Here is a 23,995-nt window from a genome sequence, read left to right on the forward strand (position 1 = left end):
CCCGTGTGTTCCCCCACCCCCATGCTCCAACCATATAGAACTCCAGAATTTCTTTTGGTTCACTGAACACAGTAAACTTAATGTCATTTCCAGTCCTTGTGCTTTGCACTTATTCTTCTCTAGGCCTTCCCACTCTTCTTGCCTGGCCAATTCCTACTGAGTCTTCAAGACACAGCTTAAATTTTACATACTCTAAAAAGGCATTAAACATACAAACGTACATACACATACACACAAGTGCTCAGGTAACAGACTAATTTACATACTCAATCTTCAGTGCTTTGATAGCATTTTACTGCCCCATTATAGCACGTCTCTCACCAGTCAATATCAAAGAAGTGTTTGACAAGAGGAGTAATAATTGAGGTACACCATCAGAAATCCAAAGTTACACTGCTTAAAATTATTAAAATGAAACATATTTCCAAAGCTACTTTTGCTAGAGCAGATACTAGTATGAGTGAGATAGGCCAGAATAGTATATTATAAGCAAAAGAAAGTATCCTAAATTTAGCAAATTGTATTGGTTAACTCTCAAGGGAAAGAAATACTTTTGAGTCTTCAGATAAATTTTAGATGCATCAAGGAAATAAATATAAGCAAGTTATATAAAAACTAGGAAAAATAGAAACTAGTACTAATCCAAACCTCTGGATCAGTGTTGCCTAATAGAAATATAATGCAAGCCACATAAGTAGTGTTTTTTTTTAAATTTATTTTTATTTATTAATTTTTTTGAGAGAGAGTCTTGCACTGTCGCCAGGGCTGGGGTGCAATGGCGTGATCGCAGCTCACTGCAACCTCCACCTCCTGGGTTCAAGCAATTCTCCTGCCTCAGCCTCCTGAGTAGCTGGGGTTACAGGTGCCTGCCACCACGCCCAGATAATAAGTAGTGTTAAATTTTTTAGTAGCCTCATTAAAAAAATAAAAACAGGAAAAATTAATTATAATATTTTAACCCAGTATGTCCAGAATATTGTTTCAACATGTAATCGATATAAAAATATGAAGTACCAGAGTTTTTTAATACTAAGCCTTAGGGTTTTTAATGTATTTTTAAAGATACATGTGATATTTTGATACATGTATACAATGTCCATTGATCAAATCAGGATAATTGGGATATCTGTCATCTCAAACATTTATCTTTGTTTTGAAAACACAAAAATTCTTCTAGCTACTTTTAAATACATAATAAAGTGGTAACTATAAGTTCTTTACTATCAAATACTAGAACGTATTCTTTCTTTCTAACTGTAATTTTGTACCTATTAACTGATTTCTTCTCAATCTCACACCCACCTGCCCAGCCTCCAGTAACCACGATTCTATTCTCTACGTCCTTTAGTTCCACTTTTTTAGCTCCCACATGTGAGGGAGAATATGCGATATTTATGTTTCTATGCCTGGCTTATTTTACTGAACATAATGACCTCAATTTCCGTCCATGTTGCCACAGATGACAGGATTTCTTTTTTTTCTTTTGTTTTTTTTCTTTTTTTTGAGACAGGGTCTCACTTTATTGCCCAGGTTGGAGTGCAGTGGTGCCATCGTAGCTCACTACAGTCTTGACCTCCTGAGCTAAAGCAGTCCTCCTGCCTCAGCCGCCCAAGTAGCTGTAACTACAGGCATGTGCCCCCATGCCGGCTTTTTTTTTTTTTTTTTTTTTTTTTTGTAGAGGTGAGGTCTCACTCTGTTGCCCAGGCTGGCCTTGCACTCCTAAGCTCAAGCAGTCTTTCCACCTCAGCCTCCCAAAGTGCTGGGATTACAGGAGTGAGCCACCATTCCCCAGCCAGGATTTTGTTTTTCATGGGTGAAAAATATTTCATTGTGTATATATACCACATTTTCTTTATCCATTCATCCATTGATGGACACTTGGGTTGATTCCATATCTTGGCTATTGTGAATAGTGCTGCAGTAAACATGGGAATACAAATATCTCTTTGATATACTGATTTCCTTTCTTTTGGATATATACTCAGCAGTGGGATTGCTGGGTCATGTGGTAGTTCTATTGTTTGTGTTTTGAGGAACCTCCATACTTTTTTCCCTAATGGCTATAATAATTTACATTCCTACCAACAGTATAAGAGCATTCTCCTTTCTCTGCATCCTCCCCACATCTGTTATTATTTGACATTTTTGTAATAGCCATTCTGACTGGGTTAAGATAATATCTCATTTTGGTTTTGATTTGCATTTCCCTGATGATGAATGATGTTAAGCTTTTTTTTATATACTTGTTGGCCATTTGTATGTCTTCTTTTGAGAAATGTCTACTCAGATCTTTTGCCTATTTTTAAATCTGCTTATTTGGTTTTTTTTGCTATTGAGTCATTTGAGAGCCTTACATATTCCGGTTATTAATGCCTTGCCAGATAGATAGTTTGCAGATATTTTCTCCTATTCTGTGGGTTGTCTCTTCACTTTGTTTCTATTTGTTTTTAAGATGGGGTCTCACTATGTCCCCCAGGCTGGTCTCAAACTCCTGGGCTCAAGTGATTCTCCTGCCTCAGCTTCTCAAAGTGCTGGGATTATAGGTGTGAGCTGCCATGTCCAGCTACCTTGTTGATTGTTTCCTTTGCTGTGCAAAAGCTTTTTAGCTTGACATAATCCCATTTTATTTTTGCTTTTGTTGCCTATGCTTTTGATGTCTTACACAAAAAAATATTTGCCCAGACCATGGTCCTTTAGTATTTTCCCAATGTTTTTTTCTAGTAGTTTTGTAGTTTTAGGTCTTACATTTAAATCTTTAAGCCGTTTTGAGCTGATTTTGTATATGTTGAAATATGGAACTGTAGTTTAATTCTTCTGCCTAATAGAAAATCAGTTTTCTGAGCACTATTTACTAAAGACTGTTCTTTCCCCACTATATGTTCTTGATTCCTTTGATGAAAATGAATTGGTTGTTGAGTTTCATGTCAAGGCTAGGTGAAAAGATAGAAAAAAGTAAGAGTTAAAAAGTTAAAAAAAAAAAAAGAGAATGAGTTGGCTCCAAGTGCATAGATTTATTTCTGGGTTCTCTGTTCTATTCTGTTGATCTCTATGTCTGTTTTTATGCTAGCACCATGCTGTTTTATAGTTTTATAGTTTTCCTGGTAGAGATCTTTGACTTCTTAGGTTAAATTTATTCCTAGGTGGGTTTTTTTTTGTAGCTATTATAAATTAGATTGCTTTCTTGATTTCTTTTTCATATTGATTGTTCATGTGTAGAAACACTACTGAGTTTTAAAAATAATTATTATATTTAATTGCAGATGGGGTCTTGCTATATTGCCCAGGCTGATCTCAAACTCCTGGGTTCAAGTGATCCTCCCACCTCAGCCTCCCAAAGTATTGGGATTACAGGCATGAGCCACCATGCCCAGCTAATACTACTAGATTTTTGTATGTTGATTTTGTGTCCTACACCTTTACTAAATTTGTTTATCAGTTCTAAGAGTATTTTGGTGGAGTCTTTAGGTTTTTCTAAGATCATGTTGTCTGCAAACAAGGATAATTTGACTTCTTCTTTTCTTCTTTGGATGCTCTTTATTTCTGTCTCTTGCCTAATTTCTCTGGCTGGATGAACTAAGCCTTTGAAATCCAGTGTTTATTTCACACTTACACCACATCTCCGTACAAACTAGCTACATTTCAAGTGCTTGATAGCCACATGGCTCTTGGCTGTCATTGGACAGCACAGCTGTAGATGAAGTTAAATATAGAAGCAGTAGAAGATAACACAAAGGAAAACAATAAATAACATTGGCTACAGGAAAATAAAGAATTATAGTAAAGAAAAGGGAGAAAACAAAAAGAAAAATATTTGCAACATATTATAGTACAATATTATTATTCTTAATATGCAAAGGGTTCATACAAATCATTAAAAACACTTAAAAACCCAAAAGATTAACAGGCAAGATGACACAAGCAGGTAATTTACAAAAGAGCTGGTAACAAACTTTAGACATAACAATCAAAGAAGTATAAATTAAAACAATAGTACAGGTTGGGCATCCCTAATCTGACAAACCGAAATGCTCCAAAATCAGAAACTTTCTGAGCACCAACATGATGCCACAAGTGGAGAATTCCACACCCAACCTCATCTGACAGGTCATATGACAGGTTGCAATCAAAACACAGTCAACAATATTGTATGAAATTACCTTCATGCTATGTGTATAAAGTATATATGAAACATAAATGATTTTTATGTTTAGACTTGGGTCTTATCCCCAAGATATCCCATTTTATATATATATATATATACACACACACATATACCATAATAAAAAAATCCAAAATTGGAAACATTTTTGTTCCAAGCATTTTGGTTAAGGGATACTCATATTTTAATATCCTATTTTCATCTGTCAATGCAGCAAAGATTTTAAAACTGTAATTTTCAGGGTTGCAGACAATGTAGTAAAAGGGTATTCTCATAGACTATGAGAGGGCATTCGAAATAGTATTATAAAACCCTTTCTGTTAGTTTTTATTTCCATAGGTTTTTGGGGAACAGGTGGTGTGGTGTTTGGTTACATGAATAAGTTCTTTAGTGATGATTTCTAAGATTTCGGTGCACCCATCATCTGAGCAGTATACACTGTACCCAATTTGTAGTCCTTTATCCCTCACACTTCCCTCTCCTCACCTTCCCCCATCCCAAAAGTTGATTGTGTCATTCTTATGCCTTTGCATCCTCATAGCTTAGCTAGCTCCCATTTATGAGTGAGAACATAATGATGTTTGGTTTTCCATTCCTGAGTTACTTCATGAAGTACTAAAATTCTTTTAAAAAGTAGTTTAGCAATAAGCACCAAAATTCTGTGTTTGGGAATCTATCACGAGGAAACAATACTAGCTGTAGAGAGGTGAAAACTGCATACCAAAACGCTCACTTCAGCATTGTTCACAATAGTGGTAAAATTGAAAACTACCTAAATTTCTTAAGTTAGGGGAATGGTTAAGTCGTTTATGGTGTAATCTTTTGATGAAATATTTTCAGTAATAACTTGAAGTCTTTTTTTAATAATATTGAACTTTAAAAAAGAGAGAGAATTGAATATTTTGTATCTAGAATTTAAGGGGGAATTAATCCTGTGCAGAATAAGACTTAAGAAGTTTATCAGAATGTTAACAATGTGTATCTTAGGATAGTAGGACTTTATTTAGTTTTTTTCCCCAGTTTTCTGTTTTTTCTCTGTTTTTCAAATGTTGTAAAATTGGTATGTATTACCTTTATAATAAAAAGACTACTTAAAATGGTGGGATTAATTTAACCCATTCTCGAATATAACTTAAGGTGTCATACTAATTCAAATATGCTCAACTCATGCTCTACCTATCAGTTTATATTTTATCTTTAGAAAAACATGATACTTAGCAACTGATAAACTTACTTAGATGATCTAAACATTCTGTGGTTTGACTCCATCTTTGTTTCAGAGTGAAGTTTATTGACTTTTCTTTCCAATGAAAGTGTGTCACTTTCTTCTTTTTTCTTATTCCCTTTACTTTTGGCTTAAGTCTAACCTCCAGAAAAGTGATATAACTTTTTTTTTTAGCAAACCAGCATCTTAAATGTGTAATCCCCATTTTCCTTCCCAGTTTCATAAGGTTAAATGGCTCACATCTGCTCTGTTACTATTTTTGTATTCTGATTTGCTTTTTTTTGTTTTGATTAATACTTCTTCCCCTCATTTTTAAGGTTATTCTGGTACAAGTTAACCCAGGAGAAGCATTTACAATAAGAAGAGAAGATGGACAGTTTCAGTGCATTACAGGTAAGAATGGTAATTGAGAATAATCATTTGAGACCAAAAAACCACAAAAATTTATAATACATAATAGTGTATATGCCTATGGTTACTTCTTTCTTTTTTTTTTTTGTTTTTATTATTATACTTTAGGTTTTAGGGTACATGTGCACAATGTGCAGGTTTGTTACATATGTATCCATGTGCCATGTTGATTTCCTGCACCCATTAACTCGTCATTTAGCATTAGGTATATCTCCTAATGCTATCCCTCCCCCCTCCCCCAACCCCACAACAGTCCCCAGAGTGTGATGTTCCCCTTCCTGTGTCCATGAGTTCTCATTGTTCAATTCCCACCTATGAGTGAGAACATGCGGTGTTTGGTTTTTTGTCCTTGCGATAGTTTACTGAGAATGATGTTTTCCAATTTCATCCATGTCCCTACAAAGGACATGAACTCATCATTTTTTATGGCTGCATAGTATTCCATGGTGTATATGTGCCACATTTTCTTAATCCAGTCTATCGTTGTTGGACATTTGGGTTGGTTCCAACTCTTCGCTATTGTGAATAGTGCCACGATAAACATACGTGTGCATGTGTCTTTATAGCAGCATGATTTATAGTCCTTTGGGTATATACCCAGTAATGGGATGGCTGGGTCAAATGGCATTTCTAGTTCTAGATCCCTGAGGAATCGCCACACTGACTTCCACAATGGTTGAACTAGTTTACAGTCCCACCAACAGTGTAAAAGTATTCCTATTTCTCCACATCCTCTCCAGCACCTGTTGTTTCCTGATTTTTTAATGATGGCCATTCTAACTGGTGTGAGATGGTATCTCATTGTGGTTTTGATTTGCATTTCTCTGATGGCCAGTGATGATGAGCATTTCTTCATGTGTTTTTTGGCTGCATAAATGTCTTCTTTTGAGAAATGTCTGTTCATGTCCTTTGCCCACTTTTTGATGGGGTTGTTTGTTTTTTTCTTGTAAATTTGTTTGAGTTCATTGTAGATTCTGGATATTAGCCCTTTGTCAGACGAGTAGGTTGCAAAAGTTTTCTCCCATTCTGTAGGTTGCCTGTTCACTCTGATGGTAGTTTCTTTTGCTGTGCAGAAGCTCTTTAGTTTAATTAGATCCCATTTGTCAATTTTGGCTTTTGTTGCCATTGCTTTTGGTGTTTTAGACATGAAGTCCTTGCCCACGCCTATGTCCCAAATGGTATTGCCTAGGCTTTCTTGTAGGATTTTAATGGTTTTAGGTCTAACATTTAAGTCTTTAATCCATCTTGAATTAATTTTTGTATAAGGTGTAAGGAAGGGATCCAGTTTCAGCTTTCTACATATGGCTAGCCAGTTTTCCCAGCAACATTTATTAAATAGGGAATCCTTTCCCCATTTCTTGTTTTTGTCAGGTTTGTCAAAGATCAGATAGTTGTAGATATGCGGCATCATTTCTGAGGGCTCTGTTCTGTTCCATTGATCTATGTCTCTGTTGTGGTACCAGTACCATGCTGTTTTGGTTACTGTAGCCTTGTAGTATAGTTTGAAGTCAGGTAGCGTGATGCCTCCAGCTTTGTTCTTTTGGCTTAGGATTGACTTGGCGATGCGGGCTCTTTTTTGGTTCCATATGAACTTTAAAGTAGTTTTTTCCAATTCTGTGAAGAAAGTCATTGGTAGCTTGATGGGGATGGCATTGAATCTATAAATTACCTTGGGCAGTATGGCCATTTTCACGATATGGATTCTTCCAACCCATGAGCATGGAATGTTCTTCCATTTGTTTGTATCCTCTTTTATTTCATTGAGCAGTGGTTTGTAGTTCTCCTTGAAGAGGTCCTTCACATCCCTTGTAAGTTGGATTCCTAGGTATAAAATACTGGCAAACTGAATCCAGCAGCACATCAAAAAGCTTATCCACCATAATCAAGTGGGCTTCATCCCTGGGATGCAAGGCTGGTTCAACATATGCAAATCAATAAATGTAATCCAGCATATAAACAGAACCAAAGACAAAAACCACATGATTATCTCAATAGATGCAGAAAAGGCCTTTGACAAAATTCAACAACCCTTCATGCTAAAAACTCTCAATAAATTAGGTATTGATGGGATGTATCTCAAAATAATAAGAGCTATCTATGACAAACCCACAGCCAATATCATACTGAATGGGCAAAAACTGGAAGCATTCCCTCTGAAAACTGGCACAAGACAGGGATGCCCTCTCTCACCGCTCCTATTCAACATAGTGCTGGAAGTTCTGGCCAGAGCAATCATGCAGGAGAAGGAAATAAAGGGTATTCAATTAGGAAAAGAGGAAGTCGAATTGTCCCTGTTTGCGGATGACATGATTGTATATCTAGAAAACCCCATTGTCTCAGCCCAAAATCTCCTTAAGCCGATTAGCAACTTCAGCAAAGTCTCAGGATACAAAATCAATGTACAAAAATCACAAGCATTCTTGTACACCAATCACAGACAAACAGAGAGCCAAATCATGAGTGAACTCCCATTCACAATTGCTTCAAAGAGAATAAAATACTTCCCTCTTTCTCACTACCACCACACAAAAGCATAAACTCTGATATCTTAGCATTTAAATATTGCAGTGTCATTCTAACTAGTCTCTTTGCTCTGGTTTCCTGATTATGTTGACTATTCTTGATATATTATATTGTTCATGTCTCTTCCCTGTTCAGAAATCTTCCCTGTTCACAAATCTAGTCCAGGTGTCTTAGTTTTTCAGAAAGATCATTTCAGCTTTTTAGTCTTGTTCCCACTTCCCCTTCAAATTGCTTTTCTTCAGGTTTTCTAATAGGCTTATTCACTGTCTTTTGAAGCTATCTTGTGCTATGTGTTCTGTTTCCCTTATCTGGAATTCACCCTTATCACCACCGCCCCCCACCCCACCCCACCCCCCCATTCAGATCCTACCTGTGCTTCAAGACTGAGCTCCAGTCCTACCTTTAACAGGTTTTTTGGAAAGTCTTTGTTTAGTGAGCATCTCCTTAGTACTGTTGACTTTTGGGTCAGGCAGTTCTTTGGTCAGGGGGACTGTTCTGTGAATTGTAGAATGTTTAGTGGAATTCCTAGTCTCTACCTACTAGCCACTCACCCTCACTCATTCATTTATGACGAACAGAAAAGTCTCTGGATATCCCCAAATATTCCCTGAGGGACAAAATTGGCTCCAGTTGAGAACCATAAGCAATGAAAAAGATGGCTGGCTTTGGAATTAGAGAGAGAGAACCTAGGATTAAATCCCAGCTTCTCTGCTATTTACTAGCTACATGACCTTGTGCATGTTACTTAACCTCTGTAAGTACTTTTTTTTTTTTTTTTGAGACAGAATCTCACTCTGTCACCCAGACTGGAGTGCAGTGGCTCAATCTTGGCTCATTGCAACCTCCGCCTCCCAGGTTCAAGCGATTCTCCTGCCTCAGCCTCCCAAATGGCTGGGATTACAGGTGCCTGCCATCACGCCCGGCTAATTTTTGTACTTTTAGTAGAGATGGGGTTTCACCATGTTGGCCAGGCTGGTCTTGAACTCCTGACCTCAGGTGATCCGCCCACCTCAGCCTCCCAAAGTGCTAGGATTACAGACGTGAGCCTCTGTACCCAGCTCTCGGTGAGTACATTTCTTATCATTAAAATTCTTACTCCTGTCAATAATAGTACACCTTATAGGATAATTGTGAGGGTTCCTGATACGCATGTAATGTACTCTAAACCAGCCTGGGACATACAAGGCACTCAGTAAGTGGTGGTGAGTGCTGTAGTGTTATTGTTAAATAGAAAGTGATCCCCATCACCTGTGAAACCCCATCATACCAGTTATTGCACCATTCATTTACCAAATAACTACACCATCTTGTAATATTTCTTCTAGTTGTATTTTTAAAGTTATTTAAATTTTGTATTGTTTAACATAAAATTTTTATTCAGTCTCTCCAACTAAAGTCTAAGCACTTTGGGGACACATACCATTTCTTACATTTCTTTGTATCCCCTTCAATTCTTGGCCTTCCATATATTGAGTATTTAACTAATAGTTATTGTTTTAGTTTAAAAAGGGAAGACAAGTGCAGTGGGTCACACCTGTAATCCCAGTGCTTTGAGAGAATGAGGCAGGAGGACCTCTTGAGGCCAGGAATACAAGACCAGCCTGGGCAGCATAACAAGACCCTGTCTCTACAAAAAATTTAAAAATTAGGCATAGTGGCGCACGCCTGCCGTCCTAACTACTCAAGAGGTAAGGTTGGAAGATTGCTTGAGCCCAAGAATTTGAAGCTGCAGTGAGCTATGGTCATACCAGTGCACTCCAGCCTGGGCGACAAAGCGAGACCCTGTCTCAAAATAAAATTAAATTTAAAAAGAGCATTAGAGATGAGGTGTCTGTATACTTTGTCATCTTTCAAACTGGAACAGAGTGAAAGGACTCTAACACGTACTTCAAGACAACTGACGTAAAGCAAGACTGTCTAGCCCAGGCAAACTTCCTGTCTTCCCCCATTTTACCTAGGCTGTCCAATCTGTTTAATCAAAGAAGAAATAGACCTAACTCTTTTCAGAGAAGTAATTAGCTCAGTAATTAAAATTAAAACTTGTAGCCTGACATTTAAACCTTGTATATCTGAGAGTTAAAAATTTCTAAGTTGAACACATGGACACAGGGAGGGGAATCTCACACACCGGGGCCTGCAGCAGGCCCCGGGCCAAGGGGAGGGAGAGCATTAGGACAAATACCTAATGCATGCAGGGCGTAAAACCTAGATAATGGGTTTATAGGTGCAGCAAACCACCATGGCACATGTATACCGATATAACAAACCTGCACATTCTGCATATGTATCCCAGAACTTAAAGTAAAAATTTTAAAAAAAATTCTCTAAGTTAATTTAAATCATTTGTGCAGCAGTTATGGCAATTTCACAAATAGGAAGAGTTCACATATTATAGACTTAAAAGAAACCAGGCAGTAGAATTTATAAGTCGTATGATAAGCATTGTCTGTCTTTACTTGCCAGTTAAGTTTTTATGAAAATAATTTTATTCCGTGTACTTCATAGAGTGTAAGTTTCTAATAGAGCACACATCTAGGTTTATTTGTACATCTCTTTTCAAATTGTTTTCAATAAATACTGTTTATGGTGGATACATTTTAACTAATACAGCATTGATCTTTTCTAACACATTTGCAGAGGAAGATACTCATTACTGTTTTAGTGTGACTCAGAATACAAAAACTGCTATTTATGATTGGATAACCAGACCCTGAATTATAAGTAGCTTATATTTCAAAAGTTAATTTGTAACTGCAATCTGTAAACCCCACCTCCATAAATCAATTAAATTGATTTTATATGTGGCAGTGACCCCTTTGGTCAGGACCAAAAAAGCCTATCTAATTTATAATGTGCCTATAATACTAACAGTATCTTACTGATGGGAACTAACTACCATGGGAAGATATTTTTAGGCAGGGACACATTTCTCTGCTTCAGTGGGAAACAGATTCCTTTCTCCATATGACAGATTGTAAGATTGGAGACTGTTTTAAAATTATTGGGTAGAGGTTTTAAAAACACAGAAAAGGATAAAGAGAACCAGACAGAAAATAAGAAGGCTCTCCCCTCTTTATGTTTTTGACTGTCCAAAATTACAAGGTGGAATATGGGTGGAAGGAATAGTAGTGAGCAAGGGAACTGGGGTTGAAGTCTTTGTAAAATCAGTATGCCTTCACTCTGAGCAAGAGAAGACAAGAAAAGACTTCTGGAGTTCATTTTCTTCCACTTTGCCATCACTAGTTTCTGTCATATGGCAAGCCCCTTCATGGACTAGCTCTGGATCCAGGTAAAAAATGAGATTATGAATAGAAGTGGAAGCAACAGATAACAAGGAGAAAGAGAAATTCTTAAGGGAAGAAAATCATATGCCAGTGAAGCTGAGAGAGACATGGATCATTATAGCCCTAAGGCCATCAAGTTAGGAAAGCTGTTCTCTGACAGCCACTATACTAATAAAATCTCTATATTAAAACCTAATGAATTGAGATAAGAGCTGTGTAAATTAATAAGCATTTGAATTAAAGACCATTCTTTAAAAAGTAGTTTTATTACTTGTTCAGAATATTTAGAAATGAAAACTAGGTTGAGAATCACAGAGAACTTTAGAGATCTAAATAACTACCTTATTTTACTGGAGGCTCAGATTTTGTGAGTTACAGCTAGTTATGGGCAGAGTTCAATACAGTAGTTTTTCTACTGTATAGCATACATTCTGGAAAGACAAATTGCTAATTATTTTTTTCTATGAATTTTCTAAGTATCTACCGAGGTATACTGTGCTAGTTGCTGGACATTCAAAGAAAAGCTAAAACTAAGTTCCTGACATTCAAGAACAGTGTCATAGGGGAAAAAAAGGGAAAATTAACAGTTTTATTACAGTATAAAAAGAGATATACATAGGGTGTTATGGGAGCATAGAAGGAGGGTTACTATAACATTCAGTGGCATGTAAAGAAAAAATTATTCCAGGAGAAAGTGACACATGAGCCTTCTCGAAGAACAATGGCAGTTGGCCAGATGGACAAAGGGTCTCAAGGCACTTTAGACAGAGGGAAAGTGTTCAAAAGCAACAGAAGGAAAGAATGACTTGACTTATTTGAATAACCACAAAGAGACTGGAATTGCTAAAAAGTTGTATAAATATGTGGTACCTGTTGAACCAAAAGTCTTCCTACTACAAACATCATCTAGAAATGTTCAATAAAATAATAACATATAATCTTTCAAATACACTCCTGAGCTTCTCTCTCTTCCCTTCACCCTATAAAAAGGAAAAAAAAGGTGGGGGCTGGGAAAGGATCCCTGTGGGCCAGAAACAAGGACTTTTCCATATTTATTTGTTTTCTGTTTCTATTTTAAGAGACAGGGTCTCTTTGTCACCCAGGCTGGAGTGTAGTAGCACAGTCACAGCTCATTGCAGCCTCAAACTCCTGGGCTCAGGTGATCCTCCTGCCTTAGCCTCCTGAGCAGTTAGGACTGCAGGTGCGTGCCACCATGCTCAGCTAATTTTTTATAGAGTTGAGGTCTCACTATGTTGCCCAGGATGCTCTCAAACTCCCGGGCTCAAGCAATCCTCCCATCTCAGCCTCCCAAAGCACCGTGATTACAGGCATGGACAATTGCACCTGGCCCAATATTTGTTTCAAAAAATACAGTTTTCATATTTTTAATGAAAAGAATTAAAAATATCTACATTGTTCTTTTGATTTGAACATTTTCCATTGTCTCATACCATTTTTTCTGAGTCCTCTTCAGAATTTGATGTCTGTCTTCCCTTAGTTCTTTACCTTATTTCATATCCTTTTGGATAAGGTACCACTCTTAAATACCTAAAAGTGTAGTCTTCTGTTTTGCTACTTTTCCATTTTGGTCATTGGTTAGATCTGTTTATATTTCCTGATATGAACCCATACCTCATTTTTTCCCCCTTCTTTAGCCATTATTCACTGGTTTTAACTTAAATTCTTGATTACTTTTGAAATGAGTACTAGCTTGAGTCTGTCTCAGGTTTTTTCTATTGAGAGATATTTTGAAACAACCTAACTTGTTCTTTCGTAGTGAAGTGCTTTGATAGCATGTCAACAGATTGTCTTGTATAATGAGAGATACTGTGAAAATTAAGTATTTTTGCCTAGTAACTGGTATGTAGAAATGTAAAAATTTATTGAATGGGGAAATTTTAGGTTTTATATTAATAGATCTTTGGAGCATGTGCTAAAGACTACCTTCTTAGTTTTATTTTGTGAAGAGTTATGAAAAATAGGGAATTAGGCAAGGTTTCTAAATTTGGGTTACTGGGAAGGTCATAGAAGAATATTTCATAGAGAATATGTAGTAAACACTTAAGAATCCTGTGCAGAGCTAGCTCTCCTGATGACAAATTGGTTCCTCCTTTAGATATCATCTGTTCTGTGAAGCCCTTGCTTTAGTTTCTCTCCTCTTTTAGCCGTAGATACACATACAGAAATAATTGAAGGCAGGTATTTTTACAGATGTTTGTAGCCCTGATGCTTTGCATAGCACCCAGCACGTAGAGACTCTCAATAAATGTTTAAGGTGAGTGAAGAAGAGAAAACAACAGATGTTTCTTGAGCATTTATATGTGTGTCAAACAAGTAGATCTGTTATAGCCAACAGTTGTAGCTAAAAACCCTCCTTATGAGAGGCAGGTATGGCTTTTTCTCTTTTCATCTGTGATACCTCAAAATGAATAAATGGGGCTAATGAGTAAGAATTTATTAACTATCTAGGGGTTTTGCATTGTTATGGCACTTCTACTTTGGTGTGATTCCATGCCACTACATGTAAGAGAGAAAATTATGAAAAGCAAAAAATACACAGACGAGCTATACTTGAATAATTTTTATATGCTCTGGCTCCTTCAAATATTATGTTTTAGAAAGATAAGCAAAAAATTGATGATTATTTAATACTTTTAATCTAATAGGGCAGTACTTAAGCAGAAGGGTACTTGGGTTTGAGTTCAAACTTTGACACTTACTATTGTATCAGTCAGATTATATTCAGTATATATCGTGTCTTACACTTGTTTATGTAAATAGTGTGTGTCTGTGTGTATACACATCATGTAGGACTTAGAACATAATTTTGTCATAGAGAAGATTATTATTAGGTCATACTTTTTGGGATATATTACTTATATCTGTGGAACCATAGAACCCAAGACCTACATCAGATATAGTCTCTAATTACATTGATCATGGATTAACCACATCTACATTATAATTTTTCTGCAACATGGCTTCTACATAAACGAAGACCTTATATTCTTCATCCATTCACTTATTCAGTGTTCAGTTAGGGACAAAAATGAATAAGCACTGTTTATTTTCTCAAGCTTATTTGTCAGACTTTCTTATATACCTTTATGGGAAGATGAAATAAAATCTGATCATCAGACTGTTGCCAGTCTGCAACTTTGTCTCATGTTGTATTACTCAGGATTTTGTTCTCTAGGGCTTGCTTTTGAGCATGTTAGATCAATACCTTTTTTTTTTTTTTAAATAAAAACATGTTTATGAAATGTTTAAGTGTCAGAAAGTTGCTAACGTTAATAAATGTCAAACTCAAGAAGATCAGAACATATTGAAATGATAGGTCAAAAACAATAGGATAGGCCCAGGGCAGTGGCTCACGCCTGTAATTCCAGCACTTTGGGAGGCCGAGGTGGGCAGATCACCTGTGGTCAAGAGTTCGAGACCAGCTGGACCAACATGATGAAACCCTGTCTCTATTAAAAATACAAAAATTAGCTGGATATGGTGGTGCACACCTGTAATCCCAGCTGTTGAGGAGGCAGAGGCAGGAGAATCACTTGGACCCGGGAAGCAGAGGTTGCAGTGAGCTGAGATCCTGCCACTGCACTCCAGCCTGGGTGACAGAGTAAGACTCCATCTCAAAAACAAAAACAAACCCAACAGGATAAAATTTAATAGGAGTAAATATAAAGTTCTACGTTTTGATTTTAAAAATATAGGTACTGTATAGTGTGTATTAGTTGGGGTTTCTTTTTTGAAACTTAATCTTGCCTATAAAACACATCTTAAAGAGTTTAAGATGATATTGAGACTCCTCCTGTGCTCATTCCTTTTCCTTCCTGATAGCTCAGTCCTGAAGCTCTTAGATGAGGCAGAGCAATGTAGGCAATGCACTAGTGGGAATGGGAGAGGTGAGCTGCAATTCCCCAGAGTAGGATGTCAGAGCCCTAATTGAGTGAGGACCATATCACATCAGCAAATAGCCAAGGGTAGGGAGTTAGAGCCCAAGCAGAGTGAAGAGGGAATTCACACAAGAAGGCAGCCTGGTATAGGGAGTCAGAGTATAAGGCTGAGGAGGATATCGTCAAGAAGGCATGTAGTGTGGCATGTAAGAACTTGAGCAGGATGAGGCAGTCACTCATGCAATGCAATGATCCAGCATGGGGCATCAGAGCTCAAACAAGAGTGAGGAGGCCATCTGTGTGGAGGGGTAGCCTGCTTTGGGTTGTAGGAGTCCCAGCATGGTCAGACAGTGCACAATCTGGGGATGTATTAGAGTGAAGAGTCAGAGCCCAACTAGGGTAAAAAGGGCATCCACACAGAGGTGGTCTAATTAGGAAGTCATCATCAATGCTATGATTATACCCCTTCCCCTCATCCTCTAAGAACTCAGTATTACTTGCTTCTAGCACAGATAACACTTCTGCAACAGGAATTGTGTAGCCACCCACCACTGCCTGCCAAATTATCAGCACCTGTAGGAGTGATGGTCTTTATCTCACACCAAGGAGACTCCTCAAACACACAAAGGGACTTCAGATTCTATGCACTAAAACAAATGACAGTGTCCACTGCAGTGCAAGAGAAGACAACTTTATGAATAAAACTTGCTTATTTTAGCAGAACTAGAACTAAATATGAGTCGTCTGTTGAATCCCATTTGCAAAAGGGAAAACAAATGAAATCTTGGACTGCAAAAATAGAAATGCAAGTTCAAAACAGATGGTGGTGTATGCTGGTTAGATGGTATCCTTTTAACATGTTTAAAAGAAGTATTGACAAACTGGGATTGTCCCAAGGAAGATAACCAGGTGATCATAGAAGCATGAAATCATCTTTATAAAGCACTATAGAAATGCGCGAAGGATGTTTAACCTAGAAAAGAGGGCAGCGACTTGGAATACATTGTTCTCTGCACCTTACAGGGCAGAATTTAGACATAGACAGATGAGTTATAAAGAAGCAGATTTTTTTTTTTTTTGAGACAGAGTCTCGCATTGTCACCCAGGCTGGAATGCAGTGGTATAATATCAGCTCACTGCACCCTCCACCTTCTGGGTTCAAGCGATTCTTCTGCCTCAGCCTCCCGAGTAGCTGGGACTGCAGGTATGTACCACCACACCCGGCTAATTTTTGTATTTTAAGTAGAGATGTGGTTTCATCATATTGGCCAGGCTGGTCTCGAGCTCTTGACCTCGTGATCCACCCACCTCGGCTTCCCAAAGTGCTGGGATTACAGGTGCATTCAACCACCATGCCCGGCTAAGGAAGCAGATTTTGACACAGGGAAGAACAGCTATGGCTCTATAAAAATGGAGTTGTTTGTTATACCAGCGTCCCATCTTTATATGTGTTCATACCGTGGTTGGATGATATTATAAAAGTAATTCCAGCATAGAAAGATAATTTTGATTAGGTGAATTCCAGCAGTTATTGCAACTAAAGATGCTTTGATTCCAGAATAATCTGTTTATTAAACTGAGTTCTCTTTAGTGACTTCTGGGAATGAGGACTCTGAATGAGCATCTTAAATTTAACAAATCTATCTGTGCACAGGCACATTTTATAAGGTAATTGAGCTAGTGAATAGTTATTGCTCATGGTAGACCTATAAATAGTATATCAACTAGTTAATTTATTAATACCCACTACTGATGAAATAAATACTTGAGAGAGAAATTTCCACTACATTCTGAATCTTACAGGGGCAGGAACAATGCCGTCTTTATTTTGGTACAAAAACCTTACTTAACTGAAGTGGAATATTATCTTCCATTTTGTTTCTTTAACAACAGAAATTGCATCTTTCATCTTTTATCATCTATGCTAAAATAATGCCTTTTGCTTAGTGGACATTCTGTCAATATGTTAAAAAGAACTGCTAAAATATTTTTATTTGTGTACAGCACTTGCTTGCCTTGGCAACTGTTATATACCAAAAATATACTTTTCATACTTGGGGATATTTTAGTGCCTCAGAGTTTTCCATATGAGCACCATTTAAGATTATACAGTTATATGAAAATATTGATTTAAATATGTAAATGGTGAGCCACAGATATCACCTGGGTGATGATCATTTGACCAAAAATTCTGGGTTTATGCTTATTTTCTTCTGATTTGACTCTTTGCGTAGAAAAAGTATCAAGGTGAATTCGTTTTCTGAGAGGTATCACCTTTGTTTTCTCGTACCTCACGCTACTTGGGGAAGACAAGAACCTAATTAACAATACTAGAGTGTTTTGATTGTGAACCTCTTCACCTACTAGAGTTAGTGTGATCAGGCTCCACCTAGAAGTCCTATTGCTAACCTTTTGGTTTCAAGTGGCTCAGACCAGCTTCTCAGGAGTTACTGATGTTTTCTCCTCATTGTTGTTGCTGGTATGGCTTTTTCTGCCAGTAGGGGTTTATTTATCCTTTCCTGCTTCTACTGTCCCCTCATTAAAGAAGTAACCAGCCCCGGTGCTTCTGGGGCAGTTATTGTCAACTCCTCTATCTGACTTTTCTTTTTCATTGCTGCTGCTGTTCATTGCTTTTCTGCTCTCACCTCATTTCCTCAAGTACCTGATCCTGATTCTTCCTGCCATTACAGGGCTTTTTGAACATAAGGGATGGTATGTCCCAACCAGTTAGTAACCATTTTCTCCCTTTCTGTGCTGTGGGATCGTGATGATTATAACCACACATCCATCCTCATTCCTGCAATTAGTCAACTTTTTCAAATACCTGCCATCTCCTTTGCAGAGCATTTTTTAGCCAGTCCCTAGACTAAGCCAGTGTTTCGTTAAATAGTTATAAACCCTGAGCCTCTATCCCATTAATCACAACTCTGTTACCTCACAGTAAGTTATTTGCCTTGCAAAAGTTGGAGCTCCTGGTCTTGTCCTTCTCTCGTGTTCTAGTGTAAATCCTTATGCCCATAAGGCATAAGCAAAGCCCTCTTCTCTCAGGATGTCTTTGTTGGGGAGGAGACAGGAATGTACAGTCCTCATGCAAGTAAGACTCCTAGTAACCTGCTCTGATATCCTGGAATCTCTGAGACACCTCAGCCTCATGACTCTTGATACTTCAGGGCTTTGATATTAAAAATACCTCTGAAATTTAGCAGAAGTTGTGTCTGTTGTTTTGTAGATCATAGTCACTACAACTTTTGCTGCAGTTACTATAAAAGTAGGCATGAGATATTACACGTATACCATTTCTTCCTATAATCACAATAAAACTTTAAAGAAGTAACAGGACTATGTGACAGAATTAATGGTGTGTTGTTAAAGGCACAGGGCTGGGAGTAAATTGACCTGGGTTCTAGAACCAATGGGTGGAAGTTAAAAGAAAACAGAGTTTAGCTTAGCATGAAGAAGAACTTTGTAATAAACGGAGATGTCAAAGAAGGGTTAGGAGTGATCAGTTTCCCATCCATCCTTTTTTTTTTCCCCCTTGAGATGGAGTCTTACTCTGTTGCCCAGGCTGGAGTGCAGTGGCCCAATCTTGGCTCACTGCAACCTCTGCCTCCTGAGTTCAAGTGATTCTCCTGCTTCAACCTCCCAAGTAGCTGGGATTACAAGGCACTTGCCATCATGCCCGGCTAATTTTTGTATTTTTGTAGAGACAGGGTTTCACCATGTTGGCCAGGCTGGTCTTGAACTCCTGATCTCAGGTGATCCACCTGCCTCAGCCTCCCAAAGTTCTGGGATTACAGGCAAGAGCCACTACACTCAGCCTCTCCCATCTATCTTTGTAGGTAGTAATGCATCTGCTGGCTCTTCACTTGATGGTGGTGTTATAGAAGATGGTTTACTTCTTTTGAAGGGATTGTTCATGCCTTTTAAGGTTCATCACAAGCCTAAAATGCTATTAATTTATAGCCCTAGGTAATTTACTTAAATTCTGGCCAGTGTTGTGCGCATACTGAAATGAGGGTGGGCTAGGGCAATTTAGATTCTACAAGTTTCTACCAGCTCTCAAATAGTTACATATTCATAACTATACTAATTACATACCATGTCTTAAATGTATTTTAATAATATGGAGATTGATATTATAAGAATTTTTTACAAGATCACTGGTTATCTTTTGCCCACTGACTTTGCATTACAACAAATCAGACCAAGTTCTACTGAAATTATAAGTAGCTCAAGTCAAAACCACATGTAGTAGATTTTTATTCCCATATGACTATTTACTTTTTTCATAATTAGCAAACTAAACCATGGAGAAGTTTGTCCTTTATACATTACTTAAACAACCTTAACTTCCATTAGAAAATTCTTTAAAGCGTACGTAACTATTTTTCATACTGGTGGAAATCATGATTGTATTTAAAAATTTGCTCTTTATACTTCCCCTTTGAATATGAAAACATCAGTTTAATTAGAGTCGCTCAAAATACTAGCTTTGAAATATTAATGAGTCATGTTTGTAAAAATGAATTATAACAGATCATCCATTCATAAATTCAGCCCATTTCAGTTTAAGTGAATGACTCTGATTCATTCTGAGTACATTGTGTAATAGTCCCAGGCTGTCCCAGAGAGCTATTAAATGTTACTTTTCAAGAGAAAGTATGTTACATAAGACTTATTTAAGAGAAAATTGCAATATTTATGTTAGAAAGGAAAATATAGGGAAATTCAATTGTCATCAATTCTTCATGTTCCTAATAAATAAAATATCACTGTTATAGTTATTCTCTTGGAAGTATAAAATCTAAGCCAGTTTAGTGAGTGCTATTAAAATAAGCAACAAAAATCTTGATTAAAAAATTTTTTTAATGACTGATAACAGGAAATTAAGATCCAGAAAGATGAGTGTGTGAAATATATTAGCTTTTGAATAAATGTTCACAAACCTCTTGCATTCTGGCACTTTTGATACCATTTTGTGACTAAAATGGACATACAAGGATCTAAGCCTTCTTTTGAGCTGGCCTCACAAAATGCTGTTTTATTACATAGATAGAAATATGAATATAAAATGTTTGTTTTGTGTGCCATTCTCTCTTCCTGTTTTCCCTTTTAGGAAAAAAGCCACTTACTAATAGTAGATAAGAGCTAGGAAATGAGGCTGGAGAAGCAAATTGACTTGAAATAGGGACAAAATGGAAAGATTAGATAATTTTAAAGACAAGAAATGAATTTGGATGTTTTACAGGAGTCAAAAATTTGCAGTCAAAAGAGCTACAGAAGATTTTCATTTTAGGCAGATTTTAAGCGAATTCCTAAGAATTATGTATCTAAGGCAGTTTCCATTTAGTTTGATTTTAAAAGCTGCCTTTTGAATATCTAATACCAATTATAAAATAAATATGTGTAAGTAAAATAAAATGGTAACTTGTTTTTTATAAGGGGGGAAGTTGGTTGGTTTTATAAATTAAATGAACATTTATGTGGTCAGTTATTTTTATGTAAAAGTAGTTGTTATATTCTGGGTAATAGAAATTTAGAAACCTATTTTTCTGTAGAAGAAAGATGTAGGTATCTGCTCTTGATTTCTCAGACATTGCTTCTCCTTAGAATGCTATGATCAGATTTTTATTAGAATCAAATTTTCTAAAGGCCTTGATTGGCGTTAGCTTCATTACTTATTTTCTTAGGTTAAGATTAGCCCAATAGACATACTATCTTTATGGACCATTGCAAATTTTTCTAATATCTAACCATTTTTAACCTTTTATATATGAATAATTAAGGAAACATTAAATTATAATAAAATTTATTCCTGGCACTATGTAGGCACTCAATAAGTATTTGTTAATTGAGTAAATGATCCCAGTAGATAGTTACATACAACATATAGGGAATCTTTTTCTACTACCTGTGTTTTTCCTCAAAATATTTTTTTAGTTCACTTCATCATGAAATTACTTGGAAACTGACATCAAAGAGATCATGTTTGCACACAGTTTTATTTCACTCAGCTTGACTCCAAAATTCTCATACTATGGGAAAATAATCCATAACAGTAGTAACTATTGTGATCATATACTACTACTACTTCTAGATTGAATAATTGTTAAACTCTTGTCAAGGTCACCAGTAACTGTGTGTAGCCAGAATGAGTGGTCAATTCTCACTTCTCATCATACTTGACCTCAGTGTGTTATTTGAACCAGCAGCATTCGACCCAGTATATTTAACCCAGTATATTATTTCCTTCTTCTTGGACACTATTCTCTTGATTGCCCTTCTACAGTTTACGTATTCTCCTGTTTTTTTTCCTACCGCACTAGTACTTCCTTCTCCGTCTTTTTTTCTTTTTTAAGTAAAGACAGGGTCTCACTATGTTGCCCAGGCTGGTCTTGAACTCCTGGCCTGAAGTGATTCTCCTGCCTTGGCCTCCTAAAGTGCTAGGATTACAGGCATGAGGCACTGCACACAGCAGTGTTTTTTGATGTGTATTAAAATTTAATTTCAAAAGTATGTAGCAGTTAAGTGAAATAAATCAGTCACAAAAAGATAAATATTGCGTGATTCCACTTACGTGAGGCATCCAAAATAGTCAAATTCATAGAGACAGAAAATAGAATAGTGGTTGCTAGGGACTAGAGGGAGGGAAGAGTGGAGAGTTATTATTTAATGGGTACAGAATTTTAGTTTTGGAAGATGAAAAATGTTCTGGAGTTGGATAGTGGTGATAGTTGCACAACAATGTAAATGTACCTAATATTGAACCATACACTTAAAATGTGTTAAAATGGCAAGTTTTATCTGTATTTTACCACAATTAAAATAAATTTAGTAAATTTTTTTATTTATCAAAAACCATTTTTAAAGCAGCAGATACCTGAAGCCAGAGCTTAAATAATGTGGTAGGCAAAATTCTAGGATGGCCCCCAATGTTGTTGCCTTCTGTTGTACATAACCTACATAATTTCCAGGACAATGAATATGATGAATGTTACTTTCACGATTGGATTATATTGTATTGCATGGTACAGATGACTTTTAAGAAAGAGAGATTGTCTGGAATAAGCCTCACCTAATCAAGCGAGTCCTTATGAAAAGAGGGCTCTTCTGGAAGAGATCTGAAGCATGAGAGGGAAGTCAGCAAGTGGAAGAGTTTTCTTGCTGGCTTTGAAGATGGAAAGGGTCACATGGCAAGAAATGTGGGTGGGCTCTGGGAACTGACTGTGGTCCCTGGCTAACCACCAGCAAGGAAATGGGGACCTCAGTCCTGCAGTCACAAAACTTAATTCTGCCACAACCATAAGCTTTTGGTAAGAGGCCTCCAACCTCCAGATGAGAATACACCCTAGCTCACACTTTGATTTTTGCCTTATGAGACCCTGAACAGAGAAGCCAGTTACACCATACCCAGACTTCTGAAGAACAAAACTGAGCTAATGAATGGGTACTTTTTAAAACCACTATTTGTTACACAGCAATAAAAAACTAAGACAAATAATATGAACTTTTTTCTTTTCTCATAAATTACGGTACAAAGATATAAGCAGTTAGTGGTTGTATGGAGGTGCTGCTCCATAGGTTATATAAGTGGCCTAGGTTACTTTTGCCTTGGCCTGCCATCCCCAGGTTGCTGCCAGTGTATGCATGATCCAGGTTGGCTCACCACCATGTCCATGTGCCAAAGAGAATGGCAAAGGGCAGGAGAAGAAAAAGAGATGAGAAATTTGCCCACTTTCTTTAAGAACATAATCCCAGAGGCCAGACGCGCTGGCTCACACCTGTAATCCCAGCACTTTGGGAGGCTGAGGTGGGCAGATCACGAAGTCAGGAGTTCGAGACCAGCCTGACCAACATGTTGAAATCCTGTCTCTACTAAAATATACAAAAATTAGCTGGGCATGGTGGCATGTGCCTGTAGTCCCAGCTACTCAGGAGACTTGAGGTGGAAGTTGCAGTGAGCCGAGATCACGCCACTGCATGCCAGCCTGGGCGACAGAGCGAGACTCCGTCTCAAAAACAAAACAAAGCAAAAAACAAAAACATCCAGGAGATTGCACAGATTGGGGGTCTGTGCTTTGACCTCTGACTGCTGCTTCTGTCACAGAGATGCAAACAAAGAAGTGGGCAGCCATTGTTATCGTATGACCCTCTATTGTAAGTGCCCCCCCACCCTACCCCCTGGCTGTTGTGACTTCCAGGGGATTTAAAGGGCAACACCCTTTTATCCCCCACTTTTTTTTCCCATCTGGGAGTCATGCATTAAAGATTAGGCCAGTCAACATGTACCATAGGCCAGGCTCAGTGGCTCATGCCTGTAATCACAACACTTTGGGAGGCCAAGGTAGGAGGATCGTTTGAGGCCAGGAGTTCAAGACAACATAGTGAGACCTCATCTCTACTACTGAAAATTTTTTTTAAATTAGGCATGGTGGTGTATGCCTGTAGTCCCAGCTACTCGGGAGGCTGAGGCAGCAGGATTGCTTGAGCTCAG

General features: G+C 37.4%; 1 protein-coding gene across 2 annotated transcripts in view; it reads left to right on the plus strand.

Annotated features, from left to right (window-relative positions):
* Positions 1 to 23,995, plus strand: part of FNDC3A (fibronectin type III domain containing 3A) — a 231,643-nt gene that overhangs the window by 88,562 nt on the left and 119,086 nt on the right. For both annotated transcript variants that reach the window (XM_003270084.4, XM_012506966.2), the window contains exon 3: positions 5,702 to 5,777. In XM_003270084.4, the coding sequence (XP_003270132.1) occupies positions 5,702 to 5,777 (76 nt within the window). The remainder of the gene's footprint in view (positions 1 to 5,701; positions 5,778 to 23,995) is intronic.

Source organism: Nomascus leucogenys, chromosome 5, assembly GCF_006542625.1.
Source record: "Nomascus leucogenys isolate Asia chromosome 5, Asia_NLE_v1, whole genome shotgun sequence".
Classification (NCBI taxonomy): Eukaryota; Metazoa; Chordata; class Mammalia; order Primates; family Hylobatidae; genus Nomascus; species Nomascus leucogenys.